General features: G+C 36.4%; 1 protein-coding gene across 3 annotated transcripts in view; it reads left to right on the forward strand.

Annotated features, from left to right (window-relative positions):
* The window catches only part of MNAT1 (MNAT1 component of CDK activating kinase), a 221,264-nt gene that overhangs the window by 7,780 nt on the left and 185,614 nt on the right, over positions 1-27,870 (forward strand). Inside the window, exon 1 of one of the 3 annotated variants that reach the window (XM_047738908.1) lies at positions 1,406-1,622. The exons of 1 other annotated variant lie outside the window; for it this stretch is intronic. In XM_047738908.1, coding sequence (XP_047594864.1) covers positions 1,534-1,622 — 89 coding nt within the window. In that variant the 5' untranslated portion in view covers positions 1,406-1,533. Of the gene's footprint in view, positions 1-1,405; positions 1,623-27,870 lie in introns of those variants that run through there. One more of the 3 variants, XM_047738907.1, reaches the window with a different exon arrangement.

Consider the following 27,870-nt stretch of genomic DNA (forward strand, 5'->3'; position numbering starts at 1 on the left):
GCCTAATCCACTGAGCCACTGAAGCGCCCAAAGTTGTCTTTATTTTTAGAGAACTTCACTCTGAGTCATGTATCTGGTTTGGATGTGGTCTTTTTCAATAAGGCAATAGCAGCACAATAAGTCTCCAGGTCAGCATAGCATTTGCATTGCCTATTTTAATAAACTTACATTTGGTTAGCTCCTGTGAGTGAATAATACTATGATCAAGCAGATGACATGATTTGTTTATTAGGCGAATCCCCGATGTCTACATTTTAATATAAGCCCTGTGCTGCTGTAGCTTGCTTTGGTCCACTAGTTCCTAGATGTGGTATCCAGCTGTTCGTCAGGTTCCCCCTTCGTAACCCATGGAAACCCCAACTGTATTACCACACCATGGGTTTTCTACTGAGTTCACCATTTAAAAAAGTGGGAGTTGGAATGTTCCTTTTTATGTTTTTATTGAAAAGAGCAAAAGTGCTATGAAAAGGTAAAATGACTATGTGTGTGTATAGCTGATATTCTTTGTATGGGTTAATTTGAAAAACTTTGCATGCCTACTTCTGATGGAAATTGGGTCAGATTACAAGATAATGCTTGGCCTAAAATTTTTTTCACAGTAAACTAGTATTTGATGCTCATTCATTCTTCACTGTACTTATTCAATAAAATATCAACAAATCCTTATTATGTCGTTGAACATGTGTCCCTTATGGAAGGAGGAGTTTATCCAATAGAGCTCTTTACAGACTTTGTTTTGCAATCTTGATAACTGCATTGAATGTGGCTTACAATTGCCGGAGACATTCAGGCTCTCAGATCCTACAATTGCTGAAATAAAGTGTATATTCTTGAGGGTGTTAGGAGGGGGGTGTAAGAACCAGGTGACAAGGTTAAGTATGCTTGATAGTCTTGAAGCAAGTGGCTATCTGCAGAGCAGATGCCAGATACTATGTATAGAAGTATCTGACATTTAGTGAGAATCTGTAATATTTAGGGTCGGTGTAGGGGCTTTTATTCTAGATCATTTTCCCAAACTTTTATCTGCCAATACATCGTATTTTCTGTGCTTGCATGACTGTGCAAGTATAAAGGAGAGTATAAAGCACAGGCTATCGAATTGTTCAAAAGAAAATGCCAGTCTAAATTATTGATTATGTACACAGGGCATAAATCTTTGAAATCATGGTAATGTTTCCAGACAGTACAAGATGGAATATATGTCTTAGATTTCCTTTAAAAAATGCTGCTAGATGCATGGAGATGGAGCTTTGCGTACAATTTACCATTTTAATAACCCCAGCCGGATATCTAAGGTAGTGTACTAGCCTACGGAAGCTAAGACCAAGCGCCCGCTGCAGGACCGGAAAACTTGCTGCCGGAACCTTTGTGCTGCAGTGTCTCGCCTCCGGCCGGTGCTCATTCTCAAAGGGACCGTCTCAGCCGAGTGCCTGTTGGTAGGAGCCCGCTTGGCGTCGGGTCTGTGGAGGTTTGGGGGTGCTCTGGCTGTAACTGAAGCAGGCGTCGGGGAGAGTCCATAGGAGAGAACGCGCCATGGACGATCAGGGCTGCCCCCGGTGTAAGACCACTAAATACCGGAACCCCTCCTTGAAGCTGATGGTGAATGTGTGCGGACACACGCTGTGAGTCGGGAGACAGTGGGTTCCGTGGGGAGTGAGACGCGCAGGGTGGGAGGAGGGAGCAGGGAGATGCTTGGCCTTGGCTCAGGGGAGAAAAGAGGGCGTCGTTCGTTTCGACACTGAGGAGGAAAATGGGAAAAGGAGCGTTGTTTCTGTGAACGAACTCTAGCCGCCAGCCCCTGAGCCGCGCCGGCCTGCTTTGGACTGCTGGTGCCCAGATGTAGTACCCAGCACTTTGCCAGGCTCCCCACTTCACAGCCCATTTATTTCCACACTGTGTTGTCAACTGGGGTCCAGCCGTGTCGCTGGTGAAAGGGCGGCGGATTGGAGTGTTTCATTTCACGCGCAGTATTTTTATTGACAAGGGCGAAATTGCTATGAAAACAAAATTACTGTGAATATATACTTCTGTTTATTATGGGGGTTGATTTGAAAACCCCCGTCTGTAAACCAGTTTGTCTTGACGGAGCCAAACACTGTGCCAGGCACTGTTCTGAGCTTTTACCATGAGTTGTCTCCCTTCATTCCCTCAATAGCCCCATGAGGTAAGTACTAGTCTTATTCCCATTCACAGAGAAGGAGGCCGAGACTGCTCAAGGTCCCTTATTAAGTGGGCCCTGCTAGAATTGGAACACACCATGTTTGACTGTGGAACGCTCATTGTGGGGAAGGGACAGGAAAGAGGGAGGTTGAGTTTGCGTATTTTGAAGAATTAGTGCAGGAATTGGTCGATATATTTCTTGTCACATTTTTAAAAAATATATTTTATTTATTTACTAGAGAGAGAGAGCGCGCGAGCGCGATCGCCCGCGCGATGGGGGTTAGGTAGGGGCAGAAGTAAAGGCGGCCAGTGTAGGGGGAGCAGACTCCTTGCTGAGCAAGGAGCCTGATGTGGGACTCATTTCCTTGACTGCTGGATCCTGACCTGAGCCTAAAGCAAAGACTTAACCGACTGAGCCACTCAGGCGCCCCTTCTCGCCTGAGTGGTCACATGTAGTATAGTAAAGGTGGTTTTATAAAGCACTTTGGGATTAAAGGTGATATATTATGGTGAGCATATATTCCTGTAATTTCTCTGAGGTTTCTTAGAAATAAAAAATGACGTATAAGCTGCAGCGTGATAGACTAAGTCTTTGGGTAAGCAAAACTTGCATGATCAGTTGTAGTTATTATAATAAGGTTTATTAACTTGCTTAATTGGTACTTTTTCTTATTTTCATTTTCTTTTGCTCTATCCAGTAAAGGGAATGCAATAGAACTGTGATTAAATGGTTTAAGATTAGAAATAAGGTAAAAGTAATAAAATAGAATGCATGGAAAAGGGGAAGTGAGATAAACAGTGTATAAAGACTAATAGGTTTTTAGGGAGATTTCCTTCAATTTCTCTTCATTTGCCTGTATCAGGTGTGTTGGTGCTCAAAGAAAGTGAATTTACTTTTTTGGAAGGAGACTAAATGTAATTTTCTGCCAGATGTTTCTGCCTAGTAGAAATTAGCTAGTCAGAGAAGATTATGATTTCAGTAAGATAAATGGCATTTTTATTAGACAATTATGAAATAATTTATTTTTAATTAGAGATTGCTTTTGTTGTTTCCTTAGTCTTTTTTGTTTTCTCATAAGAGTTAAGAATTATCTAAGTTATTGGGGCCTGGCTGGCTCACTTGGTAGAGCATGTGACTCTTGATCTTGGGGTTGTGAGTTTGAGCCCCACCTTGGGTGTAGAGATTACTTAAAAAATAAAATCATTAAAAAAATTGTCAAAGTTATTCTTGTGTTTCATTTATTTTGGTTTAGTTACTAACTTGTTAGATATAGCCCACATTTTATAGTTCTTTTTTGACTTGATAATGAACAAAATGAATAAGAGAATATAGAGTATTGGCTAAGAGAATAAACTTATGATTTTGAATTCTTTGCACGGTCCCTATATAGGGCTTGGCTTTGGGCAAATTACTTCTTGTACTCATTTTTCTTATTTGTACAATAGAGGTAGAAGCACTACCTATATTACAGTGTTTGAGGGTTAAATACTATATGTAAAATATTTGGAGGTGTTTTATAGTTTCTGTCTCTACTGTCAAATACAGTATTTGTTTAATACTATCTGTAGTATTTGTTTGATGCTATCATATTCTTACTTGTGGGTAGTATGTGTGCTAAGCAGAAATGAAATTGAGGGGCGCCTGGGTGGCTCAGTGGGTTAAGGCCTCTGCCTTCAGCTCAGGTCATGATCCCAGGGTCCTGGGATTGAGCCCTGCATCGGGCTCTCTGCTCAGCGGGGAGCCTGCTTCCCTGTCTCTCTCTGTCTCTGCCTGCCTCTCTGCCCACTTATGATCTGTCTGTCAAATAAATAAATAAATAAAATCTTAAAAAAAAAAAGAAATGAAATTGAAACAGGAGTCATTTGGGCTACTATGAAGGACTTGCACAATAATGATCATATTTAAATGAATTCAAGAGACTAATAATATGCTAAAGTGATAGGTTTAATTATAGTGACCCTATTGTGATAGAGTGAGTAGGAGTAGTGATTCATGAAAGATATGAAGTGTAGGATTATGGAAAGATTAATTAGGGTGTATGGTTTATGGGAGAAAATGCAGGAGCAAAAAGGAGAAAGGAGGTGAATCATTCCGAAAATACTCCTCCCTTACCTGCTAGTAGTTGAGGAAGCATATTCAGTTCAACCCAGCAAATACCCAAATGAACTGATTACATGTGCATGAAAGAAGTTTGGATTCCATGTTCGTTTGTTTTTTAATTCAAGGATGAGCTTTGTTCTAATTACAGAAAAGTGTGATTTTTTTTTTTTTTTCTTTTTCTGGACCACCTGTTTTAAGAAACAGGCCTTTCATAGAATTCTGGAGCCATACTGAATTAGATCGAATTATACCTAATTCTCATTTAACCAGGTCTTAATAATAATTTAATTTTAATCCCAGCCATTCTTGGCAAAACTCATCTCTGGAAACTTTAGATGTATTTGATTTTACTAAATCCACTTTTTTCATTTTAAACATGCTTAAGACACAGAGTAGTAGAATAAACAAACATGGGGTGCCTGGGTGGCTCAGTGGGTTAAAGCCTCTGCCTTCGGCTCAGGTCATGATCCCAGCGTCCTGGGATCAAGCCCCACATCGGGCTCTCTGCTCAGCAGGGAGCCTGCTTCCTCTTCTCTCTCTCTGCCTGCCTCTCTACCTACTTGTGATCTGTCAAATAAATAAATAAAATCTTAAAAAAAAAAAAAGAATAAGCAAACATGTCCTGTTATATAAAAGTCAGCATTTGGCCATATTTACTTAAGACCCTTTTCTCTTCCCTTTTTCTATTCCTGCTTCTCACCTACTGGTGAGTTTCTGAGAGTTACTACTATGAATTTTGCTGATTGCGTCTCTGTGGTATTAATATGTTCCTCTGTATTTTCTCTAAATTATTAGTTTTATTTATTTATTTAAAAGATTTTATTTATTTATTTGACAGAGAAAGAAACCACAAGTAGGCAGAGAGGTAGGCAAAGAGAGAGGGAAGCAGACTCCTTGCTGAGCAGAGAGCCTGATGCGGGCCTCGATCCCAGGACCCTGAGATTATGACCTGAGCCAAAGGTAGAGGCTTAATCCACTGAGCCACCCAGGTGCCCTCTTAGTTGTATTTAGAAGCTATATCAGGTTAAAGCTCAACTTATTTATTGTTGGAAAGAATGACTCATAAGTGGAATTAATTTCTTTGTTCTAACTGATATTCTGGACTAACCTTTATGCAAATTAGGAAACAGTGTCTCCTTTGGGCAGGAAAAGTAGGAAAAGGGACTATCTTGGTAAAAGAATTTGAAAAAGGGGACTTTGTAGATCTATTATTGTTAATTTCTAATTTTCTGTTGTGGTAGGAGAAGATTATTAAATTTCAGTCTTTTGAAATTTTCTGAAAACTTATTTATGGTCCAGCAAATGGTCTATTTCGGTGAGCAGTCAGTGTATATTTGAAAAGAATGTTCTGTGACTGCTGGGTATATTATAAATGTCGATTAGGTCAACTTGGTTGGTGGCGTTACTCAGATCATCTATATTTTACAAATTTAATTTTTCTACTCATTTTATCAGTTACTCCAACTAGATTGTGGATCTGTCAGTTTCTCCTTTTAGTTCTGTTATGTTTCATGTATTTTGAAGTTCTCTTGTTAGGTACATAGATATTTAGGATTGCTGTGTTTTCTTGATGACGATCTCCTTTTGTCATCATGAAATGTCTCTTTTTGTCTCTTGAAGTATTCTTTATCCTGCAGTTTTTGTCTGAATTAAATAGTCATGTCAGCTTTCTTACGCTTACTGTTTGATGGTATATCTTTTTCCATCCTTTTACCTTCAACCAGTTTATATTACTAGTTAGTTAACATCTTGCTCTTTTATCTGGCCTTCAAATTTCTGCCTTTTAATTGGTGTATTTGTCCTTTTATATTTAATGTGATTATTGAACTCGTTGGGTTTAGGTCTCCTTGTTTTCCATTTGTTCCTTTTGGTTTTTGTTCTTGTTCCTTTCTTGCCTTGTTTTGATTAATTGCATATTTTAAAGTATTGGCCATTAGCAATAGCTCTTTGTTATTATTTTAATATTGTAAATAGTTTTTGAGTGGTTTCTCTATGTATAACAATGTATATCTTTATCAAAGGGTATTTAGAGTCACTATCTGACATTCCCCATTTTTCACTTCCCATTTAGTAACTTCACAAACATGAACAATGTAATTCTGTTTACTCACCCATTTCATCTTTTATGCTGATCATGTATCTTTTACTTCTATATATGATTCAGTATTGTTATTTTTGCTTTAAACAGTTGTCTTTAAGGAAAAGTAGAAAATTAAAAAATAGTCTTTTTAAAAACATATTTTTTGAGATGTAATTCACATACCACAAAATTCATCCATTTTACGTGTTGAGTTTGTGGCTTTAAGTATATTCTCCGAGATTGCTTCCATTACCACAATCAACTTTAGAACATTTTTGTCACTTCATAAAGAAACCCCGTGTCACTTAGCCATCACCCTCCAAACACTCCCTCTCCGCCATTGCCCCCCTCTAGCCTGAGGGAACCATTAATCTTTCTTTCTTTCTCCATAGATTGCCTGTTTTGGGTATTTCACATAAGTGGGATCATTCAATATGTGGTCTTCTGTGATTGGCTTTTTCATTTCATTTCATTTCATTTTTAAAAAGATTTTATTTATTTATTTGACATAAAGAGAGAGAGAGAGAGAGAGAGCGCGCGCGCACAGGCAGGGGGAGTGGCAGGCAGAGAGAGAGGGAGAAACAGGCTCCCTGAAGAGCAGGGGAGCCTGATGTGGGACTCCATCCCAGGACCCCAGGTTCATGACCTGAGCCGAAGGCACTTGCTTAACCAACTGAGAACCCAGGCCCCCTCTGTGATTGGCTTTTACTTAGAATTAATGTTTTTATGGTTCATCTATGTTGTAGCATGTATCAGCACTTTATTTCTTTTTGTTACTGAGTAATATACCATTGTATAGATATATCACTTTTTATTTATCCTTTCATTAGTTGATGGACATTTGGGTTGTTTTCACTTTTTGGCTATTGTGATAATGCTGGTAGGAACATTCATGTACAAATTTTTGTATGCACAAATGATCTTCTTTCTCTTGTACTTAGGAATATATATACATATATATATATTAAAGATTTTATTTATTTATTTGACAGAGAGAGAGATCACAAGTAGACAGAGAGGCAGGCAGAGGGAGGGAGGGAAGCAGGCTCCCTGCTGAGCAGAGAGCCCGATGTGGGGCTCGATGTGGGGCTCGATCCCAGGATCCTGAGACCATGACCTGAGCCGAAGGCAGAGGCTTAACCCACTGAGCCACCCAGGCGCCCCAGGAGTATAATTTTTGGTTCATATGATAACTAAGTTTTACTATTTCAGGAAGTGTAAGACTGTTTTTCAAAGTGGCTGCAGCATTTTACATTCCTGCTAGCAGTGTGTGAAGGTTCAGTTTCTCTGCATCTTCTGCCAGCACCTGTTATTTAACTTTTTTGGGTTATAGCCGTCCTACTGGGTATAAAGTGGTGAAAAGTAGTCTTTTATATTCACCTACTTATTTACTATCTTTGGTGTCCTCCTTCTTCCCTTTGCCTGAAGAATTTTCCTTAGCATTTCTTATAGGTCTGTTGGGGAACAATTCTAGATTTTGTTTATCTAAAAGTGATATTATTTTGCTCTACTGTGTGAAGGATTATTTTTGCTGAATATGAAATTAGAGGTTGGCATTTCACCACAAGAAAGACACTGTTTTCTGATCTCCATTGTTTGTGTTAGGAAGTTGGCTGTTACTCAGGTCTTTGGTTCCATTTACATAAAAACCTTTTGGGGCCACCTTTAAGATTTTTTTTCTTTAATTTTTGTTTCTGGCAGTTTGAGTATGTTCTAGTTGTATTTTTGTTTGTTTGTATTCATCCTAGTTGAGGTTTGCTGAGCTTAGTAAGTCAGTATTTTTTATCCTATTGGAAAATTTTAGTGATTCTGAACTATTTACACTTTCTTCTTATTTTGGAACTCGAATTACATGTATGTTGGACTCTGATATTCTCTAAGTCCCAGTGGTATGATTTATTTTTCTTCAGTCTTTTTTCTCTCTGTTCTTTAGTTACTTTCTATTGATCGTTCTTCAAATTCACTGACTCCCATATGCAATTTCTAATCTTCTGTTAAGCTCATTCAGCATAATTTTGTTGCTGTACTTTTTGCTCTAGGGTTTTCATTTTATTCTTTTTTGTAATTTTCATTGCTTTGATTGGATGTCCTATTCATACATTCATTAAGACCATATTTTCTTTTAGTTCTTTGAATGTATTTTCCTTTAATTCTTTGAACATATTTTGTGTTAATACTCTTAAAATATTTATAATAGCTGATTTTAAAGTTTCTGTTTGCTAGATCCAACATCTTGGCTGTTGCAGGGTTGGTTTCTATTGACCGTTCTTTTTGACCGTGGGTCACGTTTTTCTTTTTCCTTTTATGAATGTTTAGTACTTTTTTCAAATGTAAACTGGATCATGAGGCTGCTACATTTTAGAGATACTGGATTTTATCTTTCTCTTTGTGTGTTTGTGTCTGTGTGTGTGTTTTAATTTTGTAGGTAGATCATTTACTGGCTGATCACCTTGAACTTTGTAAGCTTGGTTTTAATCTTTGCTAAGACGGATCTGTAGAGATCCCAGTGTGTTTCCTTACTTTAGTGCAACTCAATGTCCTAACTTTTAATTCCTTGCAAAATTTGTTGTGTCCTGATTTTAAGCTTTGTTAGGGGAGTCTGAAATAAGTCTTTTTCTAGGTTTTGGTCCTTATTCCTATTTGGTACCTTTTTGGTATTTCAGCTGGATGTCTAAAGTGTTAAGGTATAATGCGGTGTCTCTACTCTGACTGCGTGGGAACTTCACAGAATATCCACCACTCCCTTTTTAATTATTTAATTAAATTAATTAATTAATTAATTAATTTGAGAGAGGGAGAGAGAGAGAATAAGCTGGAGGAGGGGGAAGGAGAGAGGGATAAGTAGACTCCTTGCTGAGCAGGGAGCCTGATGCAGGGTGTGATACCAGGACCATGAGATCATGACCTAAGCCAAAATCAAGGGTCCGATGCTTAACTGACCCAGCCACCCAGGGGCACCTCATATATCCACCACTCTTAACTACCTTTTATTCCTCTCTCATCCACTGTTCTTTAAGCCTTGATTGGTTTTTCCCTGCACAGGTATAGCCTTTTTGGCCAAGGACTTATGGGGGGTTTCCTATATAGACTTCTAGACCTGCTGCTTTGCAGTTTCAGCCATATCACCTGCACTGAACTCTGATCTCTGACTCTTCAGTTTAGCATAACCACTGTACCCTTCTTAAACTCTTACTTGCTGGTCATGGAAATTGTGCCAGGTGGAAAACTGAGGCAATTGTAGGACTTGCTTTGTTAGTTTCCCATCTCTGAGGGATTATAGTGTTTGTGTTGCCTATTGTCCAATGCCTGTCAACCTGCGTCTCATACATTTGTTTGTTTTATGTTTGCTTATGGCGAGAATACTAGTCTGGCATCAGTTAACTCCATCATGTTTTTAAGGAAAAGCTGGCCTTAACTATTGTTGAGTCATTTGCTTCCTTAGTCTTAGTTCTATATGTACATGTTCATTTTCTTACCTCAAAATTCGCAATTGCTTATACCTATTTAACATTTCTTTTCTTTTGTAGTTTCTAATTTTTTCACTACCTTAATTTTTTCCCTAATACTTTTCTAAGCATTCCTTTTTTCTTTTTAGTGGAGTGAGTATTTTCTTTTTTAAAATTTTTTTTTTTTTTAAGATTTATTTATTTATTTGACAGACAGAAATCACAAGGAGGCAGAGAGGCAGGCAGAGAGAGAGGAGGAAGCAGGCTCCCCGCTGAGCAGAGAGCCCGATGTGGGGCTTGATCCCAGGACCCCGGGATTATGACCCGAGCCGAAGGCAGAGGCTTAAACCACTGAGCCACCCAGGTGCCCCTGGAGTGAGTATTTTCAATTGATTAGAATATAATATTGCAGAGCAGCTTCAGAAAATTAATGTCCCATATCTTTTGAATGACAATTGCAATAAACATCTCAAGATTATTTTTGTAGGGGAGATGGGTTTGTTTTCAGTATGAGTTGATGTCCTATATTTTTTATAATCCAAATCTATTGAGTAGCGGAAAGAACACTGAGTCACAAGATAGAAAATCTAGGTTCTTGGTGCACCTGGGTGGCAAAGTCTTTTAAAGGTCTGACTCTTGGTTTTAGCTCAGGTCATGATCTTAGGGTCATGAAATTGAGTCCCACCTAGGGGCTTCTCGCTCATTGTGGAGTCAGCTGGAAATTCCCTTTCCCTCTCCTTTGCCCCTCGCACTTGTGTGTGCACTCTCTCTCAAATAATTTTTTTTTTTTTAAAGATTTTACTTATTTGACAGAGAGACACAGTGAGAGAGAGAATACAAGCTGGGGAGTGGGAGAGGGAGAAGCACGCTTCCCGCTGAGCAGGGAGCCCAATGTGGGGCTCCATCCCAGGACCCTGGGATCATGACTTGAGCTGAAGGCAGATGCTTAACCAGCTGAGCCACCCAGGTGCCCCACAAATAACTATGTCTTAAAAAAAAAAAAAAAAGAAAATGAATATCTGTGTTCTTGGTTTGCCATAACCAGCCAGTTTTATGCCAGCCATTTAACTTTGAATTGTTTATTTGTTTGGAATAGATAATTTTTTTCTGCCTTTAATCTCTTAAAATTTGGATAATTTAGTCAATAGTTAATTAGAAGATTATTGTGGTAGCTTTGGTCTCTGAATTCACATCATTAATAGAACTCAAGCTACAAAAGATTTAGTCATTTTTGTTAGTTGTAATTGTTCTTTTCCAGTATGGCGGAGAGTGCTGATCATTCTGTTTACAGAATATGATTACTTCAGTATGGATTGATTTTGTTTTATGGCTGTGATATATATTTTTTGGTTTGATGAGAAGTGATTATTAGTGTACTTTAGTCTTTAAGATGCAATGTGTGCTAATATATGTAGTTCCTTTTCTTATCTAGTGTAACCTAATGTTATAGTTCTTTAAAACTACAGTTAATAATATTTAGTAATTATGTTATTTGTAATGTGTCTCTTTGTATCTTATCTCCATGCTGCTTCTTTTCTCTAATTCTCTTCTTACCTTATCTCTGTTCTGTTCTTTTCTAATCCTTTTCTTCTTACTGGCAGTCCTTTTTTTTTTTTTTTTTTAAAGATTTTTTTAAAAAAATTTATTTATTTGACAGAGAGAGATCACAAGTAGACAGAGAGGCAGGCAGAGAGAGAGAGAGAGAGAGAGAGAGAGAGAGAGAAGCAGGCTCCCTGCTGAGCAGAGAGCCCGATGCGGGACTCAATCCCAGGACCCTGAGATCATGACCTGAGCCAAAGGCAGTGGCTTAACCCACTGAGCCACCCGGGCTCCTACTGGCAGTCCTTTTTTTTTTTTTTTTTTAAAGATTTTATTTATTTATTTGACAGAGAGAGAGAGATCACAAGCAGGCAGAGAGGCAGGCAGAGAGAGGGGAGGAATCAGGCTCCCCACAGAGCAGAGAGCCCGATGCGGGGCTCGATCCCAGGACCCTGAGATCATGACCTGAGCTGAAGGCAGTGGCTTAACCACTGAGCCACCCAGGAGCCCCCTGGCAGTCCTTTTTAAAGATTGATTTTACCTGGTCTGTGGCTTTTATATATATGTCTCTCTCTCTCTCTATATATATATGTATATATATACACATATTTTTTTTCCCTCCTCTTTTGGAGGAAAACGTTTGTGAAATTTTGCCTGTAGGTATCAGAAAATTGCATAGGAACCTTGGCTTCATGAATGGACATTCTTTAGGATTTCTTTCTTTAGAAGTTTGTATTATCAAATTTTTGTTGTAAGATTCAAACAGGTAATATGAAGCTGTTTTTGAGATGTTCACACTCATTTGTTAAAATACAAGTTATTTTTTTCTGCAAGAACCTGAAATAGTAGCATATTACTTTTCTTTAGGAATATAAGTATAAACAGAGACATAATTATTTTTTTTTAAAGATTTTATTTATTTATTTGACAGAGAGAAATCACAAGTAAGCAGAGAGGCAGGCAGAGAGAGAGGAGGAAGCAGGCTCCCTGCTGAGCAGAAAGCCCGATGTGGGGCTCGAACCCAGGACCTGGGATCGTGACCTGAGCCGAAGGCAGCGGCTTAACCCACTGAGCCACCCAGGCGCCCCTATTTTCTTTTTTTTTATAAGTAGTTCTTTTTTTTTTTTTTTTTTTTTTTTATTTAGTTATTTGACAGAGAGAGCACAAGTAGGGGGAGTGACAGGCAGAGGGAGAGGAAGAAGCAGGCTCCCTGCTGAGCAAGAAGCCCAAAGCCAGGCTTTATCCTAGGACCCTGGTATTGTGACCTGAGCTGAAGGCAGCCGCTTAACTGACTGAGCCACCCAGGCACCCCCAATTTATTTTCTCATTGCTTTTTTTCTGCTTTGGGCATAAACTGTTAAGTCTAATGAATGGTCAGTGATGTCTGCCTGAATTTGAATCCTAGGTTTGCTACTTATTAGCTGTGTGATTGAGGGAAAAGTCGTCATATTCTTTAAGCACTTGATTTCTCACCTGTACAATGAGTTTACCAGTAGCCTGTACCTCACAAAATTACTGTGAGGATTAGATTTACACACAGTTCAAGTAAGTTTAAGAATTCAGGTAAATTTAGGAGTAAACTTAATTTGTAATCAACTATAAGGAGTTATTTTTAGTATTATGAATGTACATAACACAGTTTTTAGGTTAAGTGTCAATCTTTTTGGCAGTTTACTTCCTGTTTACCTAGTAGCTAGTCGCTGAGATAGTAAATAGAATGAGAATAATTGAAAATTTAACCTGCAATTTTAATGGTTTCATTCACATTTCAAACGTGTGAAGTCTATTTTCAAAGAGAAATAAGACTCAGTAGTAATTTATTAATTGTTGCTTACTATTAAATGTAAGTTTGTAGTCTTTCTTGTGTACACTCAGTAAAATTTCCAGATGACTGATACCCAAACTTGCCTCATCCTAAGAATCATCTTGGTTGCCTAGTTAAATTACAAATTTCTGGGATCCACATAGATCTTTGGGGGAGAGACCTTATATTTTATGCAGTCTATCTAGAAGAGTCTTGTGTTCAAGCAGTGTTGGAAAACAAGGTGTGCATGTACAACAGTGAGTGTGGCAGACATGGTTCCTGCCTGAATTAGTTTTATAGTGTTTGAGCTCTTTTGAGTCATTAAAAGGAAATTAGTTTTTTTCCTCTTTGCAAGGAAGACAAGGGAAGTTTAGAGTTATAAAAATATACTTTGTAATTAAGGTGTGAATGTGAGCTTTAACAACTATGCCCCATATTTGTTAAACTATTTGTGGAAAAAGTACTATTACAGAAACAGAAACCAGGGGCACTAGGTGGTGCAGTCTGTTAAGCATGGTACTCCTGGGTTTAGCTCAGGTTGTGATCTCAGGGTTGTGAGATGGAGCTCTGTGTTCTGCTCTGTGTGGAGTCTGCCTGAGATTGTCTCTCCTTCTCTTTCAGCCCCTCCTGCTTGTGCTTTCTCTCTCTCTCAAATAAAAACATAAGATCCCTTTTTTTTTTTTTTTAAGATTTTATTTATTTATTTGACAGAGAGACCGTGAGAGAGGGAATACAAGCAGGGTTGTCAGAGAGGGAGAAGCAGGCAGCCTGATACAGGGCTCAGTCCCGGGACCCCAGGATCATGAAGGCAGATGCTTAACGGCTGAGCCACTCAGGCACCCCAATAAATAAAATCTTAAAAAAACAAAAACAGGGGCGCCTGGGTGGCTCAGTGGGTTAAGCCACTGCCTTCGGCTCGGGTCATGATCCCAGGTCCTGGGTTCGAGCCCCACATCGGGCTTTCTGCTCTGCAGGAAGCCTGCTTCCTCCTCTCTCTCTGCCTGCCTCTCTGCCTACTTGTGATTTCTCTCTGTCAAATAAATAAATAAAAATCTTTAAAAAAAAATACTTTATAAAAAAAAAAAAACAAAAAAAAAACAAAAACAAAAATAAAAAGCAGAAACCTGAAATCCTGGAACCTAATTGTCACCATTCTGCTGATTTTTAGGGGAAGCACATATTTTTTGTGGATATATCCTAAAGTTTAAGAATTTTTCAAGAAGGGCACCTGGGTGGCTCAGTGGGTTAAAGCCTCTGCCTTTGGCTCAGTTCATGATCCCAGGGTCCTGGGATCGAGCTCCACATCGGGCTCTCTGCTCGGCAGGGAGCCTGCTTCCTTCTCTCTCTCTCTGCCTGCCTCTTTGCCTACTTGTGATCTCTGTCTGTCAAATAAATAAGTAAAATCTTAAAAAAAAAAAGAATTTTTCAAGATTAGCATCAAGTGAACAAAAATGTTTAGATGGTTAAAAATGCATAAATGTTTTTGTGAAGTAACCACTGAAGAGGAAAGATCTAAATATTAGCCCCATTAGGAAGGTGGAATGTGATGTCTGATTTGGCTGTCATGCTGAACATGGAAGCCTGTGTAAAAGTACATCCCTCAAAGTGCTATTTGTTTTGTCAAAAGGATTGATAGGAAGTTGGCAAAATCAGTTAATTTAAAATTGGGAGGAGTCTAGTAATCATCTTTTTAGTTCTTTTATCTCTCTCTCCCGTCTTGTTTTTTTTAACAGATGGGAAAAACAAAGCCTGTTTAAGGTTAAATGGTTGCATTGCCCACCTGGTCAGCTCTACTTTTTTCTTTCCGTGTAAATCCTAGTTAAGAATCAGTCAATTAAATTTTAATCACATTTGCTAAATAAAATTCTTATTGATGTAATGCAACTAGATTGCTTGTCAAACCCTTTTATTTATTTTTACTTTTTAAAAAGATTTTTAATTTTTATTTATTTATTTATTAGAGAGAGAGAACGCTCAAGCACACAAGCAAGGAGAGGGCCAGAGGGAGAGGGAGAAGCAGACTCCTCCCTGAGCAGGGAGTCGGGCACTGGGCTCCATCCCAGAACCCTGGGATCATGACCTGAACTGAAGGCAGATGCTTAACCGACTGAGCCACCCAGGTGCCCCTAAAACCCTTTTAAAAAGTGAAAATACTATCAATATCAATATTATCAAAATCAGTTGGATACACTTAGAACAATTTTCTTTTTATATTTTAGTTTCCAGGATGTTAACATAAAAAAAAAACTTTAAATGTTCAATAATGATTTTTCCGCCAATCCTGTATTTTGCTATATCATTTTATTTGAATGATAATATATAAACAGTGTCATAGTGTTTGGCTTTTGAGATATAAATGTGCAAATTGGGAAGCCTAAATGTATTGTTTGTACAATGAAATGATTATATTAAAAAAAGATTTTATTTATTTATTTGACAGACAGAGATCACAAGTAGGCAGAGAGGCAGGCAGAGAGAGAGAGGAGGAAGCAGGCTCCCCGCTGAGCGGAGACCCCCCAATGCAGGGCTCCATCCCAGCACCCTGAGATCATGACCTGAGCCTGAAGGCAAAGGCTTAACCCACCGAGCCACTCAGGTGCCCCACAATGAGATGATTTAGAGGGTAACTAATTTTATAGTATTTTTACTTTGCATATTTCATTTTTGATTTGTATCATAGATATATGTTTGTACAAACAAGCGTATTCTCCACAAAAAGAGAAGAAAATGTAATATTCATGGACTTTGTTAGAACTGTTCGGAAGTATTAGGTTTTCTTACATTCACTGTTAGAATATATAGAAAAACAGAATTTTGAGATGAAGGAAAATGGTTGTATACCTCATTCTGCTTTCTTTAGAACATAAATATGATAGTGGCTATATCATTGAAAATTAATGAAGGCTCCATCAATATGGTGCAGTGCCTCTGCATCACTGATACATATATATTTAATGAGTCTGCTATTGTAATTTTAGGTAACCGAAGCAAACTGCATCTAACTCTGATTTACTTAAAAACAATTCATTCCAGGGGCCCCTGGTGGCTCAGTGGGTTAGGCCTCTGTCTTCGGCTCAGGTCGTGATCTCAGGGTCCTGGGATTGAGCCCCGCATGGGACTCTCTGCTCGGCGGGGAGCCTGCTTCCTCCTCTCTCTCTCTGCCTGCCTCTCTGCCTACTTGTGATCTCTATCTCAAATAAATAAATAAAATCTTTAAAAAAAAGTTCATTCCATTAAAATATAAATGTCTTAAAATCTTCTAATATTAAATATAATTTCTTCATAAGTAATTCTACAGTGTTTACTTTTAGGCTATAATTAAGTTGTTTCTAAAGAGAGCATCACTTTTTAGGACTGTTTCAGATAATGTAACCAAAACATGTCATTTGATCTTACTTCTTGTTACTGATCTGTGGACTTGGAATAGAAAATATGGAGGAAAAGTTTTTAAAAAGTTATAGGATTGTGGTGTGACATGGAAGATGTTATATTTTTGAGATCTGTTGGAGGATACATGAGGAACATTTTAAGGATATATTTCTATATTTGATGTTAGGAATATAACTATATTTATATTCAGTCTTATTTTAAAATGCTTTTATTTTAAAATGTGTATTGCATTGTTTATTGAAAAGATAATATTAAAAACATTTCTAAAAATTAAAACATTTGTGACAACAGAAAAATAGTTGTAAATATAATACTTCTACAGAGAATTTATTTTAATTTTTACCTTCTGATTCTTGTGAGTGATTCTACTTAGAAATCAGTTTTATATAATGTGTGGTTTTTATAGAACTGGAACTTGCTGAACTACATATTACTTTATTTTTTAGAAATGTTCATATTGCCAGTCAAATGAATACATAATTGATATCTTACAATTTAATAAAATATTGTTAGCAGATGAAGATTCTTTATCCATGTTTTTTTTTTTTTTTTAAAGATTTTATTTATTTATTTGACAGAGAGAGATCACAAGTAGACGGAGAGGAAGGCAGAGAGAGAGAGAGAGGGAAGCAGGCTTCTTGCTGAGCAGAGAGCCCGATGTGGGACTGGATCCCAGGACCCTGAGATCATGACCTGAGCCGAAGGCAGCGGCTTAACCCACTGAGCCACCCAGGCGCCCTATCCATGTTTTTTTTATCCATGTTTTTTTAATGCCTAATCAGATCATAGTAAAAGGAGTGAGTTTCTTTGGAAAGTTGAGGCCAATAAGCAAAGTTTTAAAGACAAAAAGTTCTTACTTTCAAGGTAGTTTAAATATATTTCTAGGATCTAAACTGTAGTATGTTACAATAGATCTCTGCATTATTTGGATTATGAATGTTTTATTTCTCATAATTGTATTTCGGATATTCATTAATATCTAATTCCTTATGGAGGTTAATTGCAAAAAGCAATCTATGTAATGTGTTGCAACTAAATGCAAAAACATACAATTTAAAGTAGGAATGGTGTCAATAATAATAAATTGCTACAGCTAGTATAAGTTTAGTGCTTGTAATTTCCCCTTGGGAAATACATTATTTGTGCCTCCTGTTTGCTTTATGTATTTTGGGTTTATATTATTTGGAATTAGCATAGAAACTAACATGTTATATGTAGAAGTTAGAATGTAGCAAGCTAGAAATTACTGAACTCATATAGGCCAAGTGGATTGATTACTAAAATTCCTCACAGAGGATAATTAGTTACTTACGTAAATATTACCAGGATGTTTTGTTTTGTTTTCAGTCAAAAGGAAGAGCCAGAAATAAACTAGTGCTTTTCGACTATTCTTTTTACTAGCACTGTTCCCAATTATTGTGTTCATTTATGGGTTTTTGTTTTCTAGATTTTGCTTATAGAGACATTTTGGTACAGTGGTTAAAAGCATCAACTTTGAAATCAAAGAAACTCGAGTTAAATCCTTGTGCTACCACTTACTAGAGACCTGCAGCAAAGGCTTTTTTGACCCCTTGATTCCTAAATCTTAAAAATGGTGCTAAAAATAATGCTACTTGATTTACAGGCTTGTTGTGGAGATTAAGTAAAGGACAACTTGTACAACATTTGCTTGGCGTTATTATTGCCTGGCATATAGCAGCTAATATTTATTGAGCACTTACTGTTGTTATTAAGAGCAGTAATGTCAATCTTAACTGTTATGTAATGTTTCTTTCTGAAAAATTATAAAATAGTTGTAATAATAGAGAATCTTCAGTGTGCTGAGGATACTGGTCAACCAGATGTAATCATAGTTTCTGTGCATATGTATTTGTTTTCTTGAAAATTAGATACAAATTGGATTGTGTTACATGAATTTCTGTGCAACTTAGTTCATTCATTTATCAATATATTTTGAATAACTTATGTTTGAGTATATAAATAGGTCCTTTTTCATGGTTACATCTTTTGAGAATGCATGATCTATGTAGCCAGTCCTATATTAATGGAAGCTTGGTTGTTTCCATATATTCAGTATTACAGTTTTTCAGTATACATCCTTATCTTTGTGTATATGCAAGTGTATCTGTGGAGTAAATTTCTAACAGCAAAATGTGTATTTAAAATTTTATTAGACATTACTAATATTTTGTTTTTTGTTTTACTTATTTCAACTTTCCTGATGTGGAATTGGCATTCATTAAAATGCATATATTTAAAGTGTATAATTTAATCAGTTTTGACATATTAATAGACCCATGAAGTGATCACTGCAATTAAGATAACAAATATTTCTGTCATCCCCCAGATTTGCTTATGCCTTTTTGTAATCTGTTCTTCCCTCTGCTCCTGTCCCCAGGCAGCAACTGATTTGCTTTTTCTTAGAGTAGTTGGCATTTGCTGTTATTTTACATAAAATCATAGTCTGTTTTGTTTTCCTTTTTTTGGCTTGGCTTCTTTGACTCCATTATTCTGAGATTCATCTCTTTTATTGTATCAGTGGTTCATTTCCTCTTTATTACTAAATAGCATTCTTGTGTAGATACATAGCTTGTTCATCCCTTTACTAAAGGGCTCGTTTCTGGTTACTTGTATTACAAAAGAGCTGCTATGAACTTTCATGTAAAGTTTTTGTATGAACATGTGCTTTTTACCATGTCTGGCTTGCATGGTAGGTATATGTTTAACTTTTTAAGTTTTATGGTTTTAGATTTTACATTTAGATCTGTGATCCATTTGAAGTTAACTTTTGTGAATGGTGTGAAGTAAGAGTTTTGGTTGGTTGGTTGGTTGGTTGTTTTTCCTACGAGGATATCTAGGGTATCTAGCATTATTTGTTGAAATGCTTCTCCTTTTTCATTGGATTGCCTTAGCATTTTTGTCAAGAAGCAATTGACTAAATAAGTATGGGTCTGTTTCCGAGCCCTCTATTCTGTTCCATTGATTTATACCTGTCTTTGCTAGTACAACTGAACTGTTTTAATTACTGCAGCTTCATGGTAAGTCTTGAGACTCGGAAGTGTAAGTTTTCCCACTATATTTTTTATTTTAAAAATTGCTTGGTTATTCTAGGTCATTTACATCTCTGTATAAATTTTAGTATCAGTTTGTCAACCTTTGGTAAAAATGCCTGCTAGAATATTGATTGGGATTGTTTTAAATTGGTGGAGAATTGCCATCTTGACAATATTGAGTATTCAAATCAATGAATTTGATATATCTCTTCATCTACACAAGTCCTTAATTTCACTCAGCAGTGTGTTAAAGTTTTCAATTAGAGGTTTTAGACAAGTTTTATTGTATTTATTTCTAGGTAATTTTATTTCTTGTTTCTACTATATGTGTCATTTTTAAAAAAAAACTCACTTCTTAATCATTTGCTATTAGTATGTGAGAATACAATAGATTTTTGTATATTAACTGTATATCTTGCAATCTTGCTAAATTCTTTTATTCTAATAATTGATTTGTAAGTTCTCTGAAATTTTCTTATTTATTTATTTATTATAATTTCTACACCCAATGTGGGGCTTGAACTCACACCCCCAAGGTCAAGAGTTGAATGCTCCTCCAACTAAACTGGTCAGGCCCCTCCCTGCTAATTTTCTGTGTAAAGGATCATGTCTGGAAAGGAAGGGCTGTTTTGCTTCCTTCATGCCAACTTTATTTATTTATTTCTTTACTTACTTACTTGGCTGTGAGGCAATGCCAGAACTTCTATGATAATGCCAAATAGAAGTGCTGAAAATGGCATTCTTGTTTTGGTCTTGAGGATGAAGTTCAGTCTTTCACCGTTAGGTATGATATTTTATAGGTTTTCCAAATATTTCCTTTATTAGTTTTAGGAAGTTCTTTATTATTCCTAGTTTGCTGAGAATTTCTCTCTTTTCCTTTTTAAATCATGAATTGGTTTTGAATTCTGCCAGTGTCTTTTATGAATCTGTTTAAATGACCGTGTGATTTTTTTTTCTCCTTTATTCTGATAATATGGTGAATTACATTGATTCATCCTTGAATGTTAATTCAATATTGTATTCCTGGCTTTAGCACTAACATATCATGGTATATTATTATTTATATATATATATATATATATATATATATATATATATATACTATTAGATATGGCTTGCTAGTATTTTGATAATCATCTTTGCTTGGATATCTTAAAAAATTTTTTTGTAATGATCTTTGCTAGGTTTTAGTATTAGAATTACTGTGGCCTGGGCACCTGGGTGGCTCAGTCATTAAGCAGCTGTCTTTGGCTCAGGTCATGATCCCAGGGTCCTGGGATCAAGGCCCACATCGGGCTCCCTGCTCAGCGGGAAGCCTGCTTCTCCCCTTCCTGCTCCCCCTGCTTGTGTTCCCTCTCTCTCTGTGTCTCTCTCTGTCAATAAATAAATAAAATCTTAAAAAAAAAAGAATTATTATGGCCTCATAAAACCAGTTGTATTGTATATTAGCTACCCATTTCTTCATAACAAATTATTTCAAAATTTAGTAAGTGAAAGCACAAATGATTTCTCACAATTTCTGTGAGTTAGGAGTTCTTTAGTGGCTTAGCTGTGAGATTCTGGCTCAGGATCTCTTACAAGGTAATGATTAAGGTATGGACTGGGTGCTGTAATCATCTGTAGGCTACTGGAGAAAGATCAGCTTCCAAACTTCTGGCATGAGCTGTAGTCTTCTGAAGGCACGAATGAAGCTGTGGAGGATACAGTTCTAAGCCTACTTTTGAGACTTTTATGAGAAGTCCTGATTTCTTTACTGTTTGTTGGTTAGAGGTCTCAGTTCTTTTTGTCCTAAGGATTTTGGTATCCTCCCGACATAGTAGCTTTCAAGAAAAAGAGGCAGAAGCCACAATATCATAAGCTAGCTTTGGATGTCTGACCCTGTCATTTCTATCACATTCTTTTTATTAGAGTCCTAAGTATAGTTCATATTTAGGGTGAAGGGGAATTAGGCTTCACCTTTAGGTAAGAGAAGTATCAAAGAATTTGTGGATATATGTACAACCACACCAACTATATATCTGTATGTTCATCATTGTTAGAGCGTAATAAATCCAAAAGAGCTCCTGAGGATTCTTGTCTCCTGATCTTCATGGCCTTGCGGAATTTCTTCCCAAATGGTTATCAGAGTTGCTTGGGTCACCAATTGAATACTGTAGAAGTGATGGTTTGTCATTTCCAAGGGTAGGTCTTAAAAAGACTCTGCAGCTTTCTCATGGATCATTTGTTCTTGGGAAGGACAATTTCTGTGTTGTAAGCAGCCATATGGAAAGGCTTATTTGGTGAAGAACAGGCCTTCTGTCAACTGCCATGTTAGTAAGTGGTCTTAGATTTTCTGGCTTCAGTCATGTCTTCAGATGACTGCAGCCCTGGCTGCTGTCTTGACAAATAACCTGCTGTTGGATTCTTGACATTCAGAAACTGTATGAGATAATAAATGTTTATTATTTTAAGCTTGTAGGTTTGAGGGTATTTTGTTACACAGTAATAGATAGCCAGTACAGTCACTTCACCTTTATTGAAACAAATGACACGTAACCAAAACTTGTTTACTATTAGGGATTCTTTTTATGATAGTGGGGATAGATTTCCAGAGTCCTGTGTCAAACAAGCCGTTTTTCATTATGTAGAGAAGTATTTCTTATTCAAGGACATACAAACAACTTTGATTTAGAAGTAATCTAGGGAGAAACCAATGATACTGTTTATTGTAATTAAATTGTAAAGGTAAAAAATTTATTATCTTTAAGTTTTTAATGGTAAGTCAGTGTTTTTAGTGATAACTTTGTAAACTTCCCATCACTGTCTAAGGTCTTGAATAAACTTTATTAAAATCCACAAAATAGCAATTTGAGGAGCTAATTCTTTATAAAAATAGTCCAGTTAGTTAGTTAGTTAAATTAATTTATTTATAGTACATTCCATGCCCATTGTGGAGCCCAACACCAGCCTTGAACTCACAACCCTGAGATTAAGGCCTGAGCCAAAATCGAGTTGGATGCTTAATCGACTGAGCCACCCAGGCACCCATATAGGTTTATTTTTATAAGTGATAAATACAGTAGTGTTGAATCTTGTATGAAATTTTTATTCTCAAGTTGTGTAAGTTAGAAATTATATATAGCAAAAGAATTACCTTGATAAGACCAGAAATTGTCAGTATGGATAAACTGTTTTTCACTAAGCTGAGCACAGCCAGTTTTTCTTTCAGCATAGGAGTGAATCACTGTTTTTGCTGAACATCAGATGAAATATTTGGCTCTTCTTTGGTATTGTATTGAAAAGACTTATCTTTCTTTCTTTTCTTTTCTTTTTTGAATATTTTATTTATTTATTTGACAGAGAGAGACAGTGCCAGCAGGGGGAATGGCAGGGAGAGGGAAAAGCAGGCTCCCGCTGAGCAGAGAGCCCAACGTGGGGCTCAATCTCAGGAACCTGGGATCATGACCTGATCTGAAGGCAGCTGCTTCACCAACTAAGCCACCCAGGCACCCCAAGACTTATCTTTCAATGCAGTCAGATACAGTCTTATTAAAATAGAGGTATTTGGAAGTGAGTGCAAGTGAAGGAACAACTGAGTGACATCTCATTTTATGCTCACTCTGGAGTGTAGACATAATTGAGAGGAAAGGCTGGTGATACAGGCTTCTTTCAAAAAATGTCTTTTTGCTGAACACAGAAGTAAGTTTATATATGTAAATGTGGGCATAATATCCTGCCATTGTATAATAGAATACTTGTGAAACTTACACTTTTTTTTTTGAGCAAAGTGTACACTATTAATTGTGATCTTTATTTGATAGACTATTTAGTGGGATATGACACAAAAAGTTAAATTTTGTTGATTTCTGTATAGACAATCTGTATAGCCCATACTGTCCCTAAATAATTTTCAGATTTCTGTATAGACTATGTTTATAATGAGGAGTCTCTGTCACTGAGAAGAGTTACAGTTGTACTCAGCCAGTACACAACCAGCACACACATTTGTTGAAGATGTGTATTATAGAAAGAGTAACATAAAAAAATTTAAAATAGAACTTCTGTATTTTGGAGTGTGCTACAGTTGTCTGGAAAATTTACTGTCAGATTATTTGTCATTACTTTTGGAATATGCCTTATTATACATGAAATTCTGAACTTTTATAGCAGATCAATTAAGAAGTGATTTTTCCCATTGCTAAAGAGGCTGAATATTCAGAAATGACCACCAAGGAATTTCTTTAAATACTACATTCTTATATTTTACAATGTCTTATGGATTGCTCGTCATTTAACAGTTAAGCTAAAGGATGGAAAGATCTGGATGCCAGTAGTAGGAGCTTCTTCTAATTAGAAATCAATTAAAGTAAAATTAAAGGAAGTGAAAATTTTTGGTATTACTGGGAGGATATAATTTAACTCACTCATGTTCTCTTTAAGGCTGTACACCTGTGACCTAAAGCTGTAGTCTTGTGGGGGCTTTAGTTATTAATACAAAAATGTGTTTTATAAAATACAGATATGTTTACTTTAATACCATATAATTCCCTTTTAAAATGTGTAAATGCCTTTGCAAATTTTGGATGAAATCTGTTGTACTCTTTTGTATTTGGAGGTAGACAGTTTAAAAAGTATTATACGGTTTCTCTTCAATTTAGTTTTGTCTTACTTAAAGCATTAGTATAACTGTTTCCAAGGGGTGCTTGGGTGGCTTAGTTGGAATTGCATGCCACTCTTGATCTTGGGGTTGTGAGTTTGAGCCTCATATTAGGTGTAGAGTTTACTAAAAAAATTTTAAAAAAATAAAGGATTAGTATAACTGTTTGACCTGGGCTGGAACTTGATTTTAAGTTGTCATCAGCTATGAATTCCCCAGTGATTGGCTCTCAAATTTCACTAAGAGATCAGGCTATGTTACCTGTCAGTTTTAAGAAATCATGTGTAGATTTCTGCTAATGTAGAAATTTAAAAAAAATCATGTGTAGCTTTCTGCTAATGCAGAAATTTTAAGAAATGATGTGCAGCTTTCTGCTAATGCAGAAATAATTCTAACATTGAGCTTCAAGAACATGAAAATTTCCTGTTTGAAACTAATGGTTTAGAAGGTAGTTTCTTTTGTTATCTATGGAAGAATTAATATTTGAAAGTGAAAAGTCACATTGATCAGTTAATTTCTTACTCTCATTTTGCTCTTTCCTCATTTTTTGGTTATTATTCCAATTTATATCAATTTATAGACTGTATTCAAGTCAATAGGAAAATTTTATCCAAATGAAGTTCCAAATTTTGCAGTATTTTTATGCATTTTTTTTCTTTACTATCTACACACACGTGCACGCTAGACTGACATTTTCTAGTGGTCAGTTGAGATATGACATTGAAAGGCATTTTAGTGGGGAGGGGAGCTCCTGTGATCTCAGGGTCGTGAGTTTGAGCCCCACATTGGGCTTTATGCTGGGCTTAAGCATCTGATGCAAACAGCAGCCATGAGTTTGGGGTTTTAGGGCAAGATTTTATTTCCTAGAATATCACTCTTTTTATTCCTAAATTATGTCAGAAAAATATAGGAGATAAACTGCAATTTGATTTTATTTCATACTTGTTCATACCCTTGTTATCTTAGGAATTTTGGTTATGAGTCATAGAGCTTCTCTTTCTATCCTTAATCCCAGAATATATTGAGAAAAAAGTTATCCAGAGAATATGAAATATCCAGAGAATACGAAATAGGAGAAGCTGTTGATGCATTCACTGGGTTTTAGTTTTCTTTTCTTTTTTTTTTTTTTTTCTCCCTCTTCCAGGTAGTGCTCTAAGTTTGGTGCTTATTTCAAACTTTCTGTTCTTTTAGCACTTACTCCTAGTAGGGGTAATCTTTGACTAGAGGTCTCATAGCTATGTATGGAAGGTAGACAAATAAAACAAAATGTTACAATACAGTTCAGTAATTGTTATGATAAATGTTGGAGTCAGCTGAGCAGCATAATTCAGATGGTAGGGTGTGAGGAGTATAGTTGCACCAAGTATAACAGAGGGTCCAAGTCAGAAATATGGAAGTCATTCAGTTTATGCTCATGGCTTATATCCAAGCGTCATAAAGTCTTGCCCATACTGTCCCTAAATAACTTTCAGATCACAGGTTTTATAATTGTTCTATGATTTTAAAAGATTTTTTTTTGTTTACTTAGAAGAACAATTTCTACTTATTTAGATATTTTGTTCTGTTAAGGGAATATACTCCCATGTGGTTTCAAGTCCTCTAGTTAGATTTTATTTAAATAATAGAAAATTGTAACCAGTTGGGATAGGGAGAAGATAAATGAAACTAAAATGTGAAAGATTAAAGTTGCATACAACTTCCGTGCAATTAGATAATATAGGTATTCCAAGTTGGTAATAGAGATTTATACCTTAATGAAATCATATGGTCATATTAATTTGAAATTTGCACAAGTGCCATCATAGTATGCTTTAACCTTGCTTTCTTCAATTATTGGTAGGTCTTGAGTATTAGCGAATACTACTTTACCTCCTTTTTAGCACTTAATTCTTTGCATGGATGTTTTGCCTATTGATGAGTATTTAGAAATACGAAATTTTGATAGCTAAAATTTTTTAAAATAAAGTGTACTAGTTTTTTCCCTGCAATAGTATATAAAGGTGCCTGTCTCTTACCCCCCCCGCCCCCCCCGCCCCGGCTCTTGTAACACTGAGGATTTTGTGAAGGCTAAATTGGTTTTAATATACTGTAGTTGCACTTATACCTATTGCATTTCATATCTGTATTGAGCAGCAGGTCTCCAATATGATTGTAAGAATATAGAAATAAAGTATTTTTTTCTTGATGTTTGTGCTTAAATTAAAGCAAATGCACTGGGTCAAGTTATAGTTTAAAATTGTTTGACTTAATGAGTAATAAAAATCTGAAAGAACATTTAGAAATATGGTTGTATGAAATAGCTATTGTTTGTAAGCACTTTATCTACCTCTTATTTTTATAAAAGAGTCATATTACAGTTAGTATAGGATCTATTCTTTGGGCAGCTGGAAAGCAGGACAAAGAAAAATCATTCTCCTCTTGTCCAGTAGAAAGTACATTGTGTCCTCTGGTACCAGACGTGGGTTTTTTCAGAGGATAATGGATTCCACACAGGTGAGTCAGTCTTTTGTGTTCTTACCAGGTGCCTTATTGGTTTTCATGATGGCAGTCTAGGTGTTCTCATTCATCAGCAGTTTCAGCCAATTCACCAAAAGAGCACAAAAAACAGAGATTCTCTCATTTTGAGTGCAAGAAATGAATTTCTTGAACTTTTGGCTATTGTACTTTTTCTTGCTAGGTCTTTATGAACTGTGACTCCTTTGAAAAATATATGCAATATATGTAGTTTGTCCTTCCTTCCTAACTTTCTCTCTTTCTTTCTTTCTTTTTTTCTTTCTTTCTTAATGGACCCTGTGTCGTGATCTGTTTATGTAATTTAGAACATGAAGCCAAGTATGTTGACTTAGAAGTTCTTTTCTTGCCCATAAACTTAGTTAAGTAGAGTGGGAAGGATCCCCTGTTACAGAAGGTTATCCATGTCCCAGATTCTAGGAATAGGCAAGTTTAAAGATTTTATTTTTATTTATTTATTTGTCAGAGAGAGAGAGGGAGAGAGAGCGAGCACAGGCAGACAGAATGGCAGGCAGAGGCAGAGGGAGAAGCAGGCTCCCCGCCGAGCAAGGAGCCCGATGTGGGACTCGATCCCAGGATGCTGGGATCATGACCCGAGCCGAAGGCAGCCGCTTAACCAACTGAGCCACCCAGGCGTCCCGGAATAGGCAAGTTTAGATAGTCATCTAAGGTTACCAATCATTTGATATTAACTTGGTCTTCTCATCACAATACTAAAATACATTTTGGATTTTAGCTAAGGAAAACATTTCAGAGTAATCTTAATTAAGAATTCTTTGAAAAGATTTCTGAGTGAAAACTATAATCTACCTGAGAGTCCTTAATAATTGAGCAAAAGAAAGTACTTGCTACTTTAAAATTTGGGGTTATCCTTTTTTCAGGTTTGCGAGTTGTTTATTTTTTACCAATTGTTAGCACTAAGGCATGAGCTTAAACTATCTAGCACTGAAGAGCTTATTTTATGTCCATGTTTAGCAAATATTTCAAACAGTTGCAGTGAAATGTTATTTAGGTTATATTTCTTTTTGGGGGGTACATTTCTTTTTAGGGTTATATTTTCCTTTAAAAGTTTCATTGCTTTCAAAAAAAAAGTTTCATTGCTTTCATTAAAAAAAAAAAATACTGAGTATGTGGCAAGCATACTCATGGT

Source organism: Lutra lutra, chromosome 7, assembly GCF_902655055.1.
Source record: "Lutra lutra chromosome 7, mLutLut1.2, whole genome shotgun sequence".
NCBI lineage: Eukaryota > Metazoa > Chordata > Mammalia > Carnivora > Mustelidae > Lutra > Lutra lutra.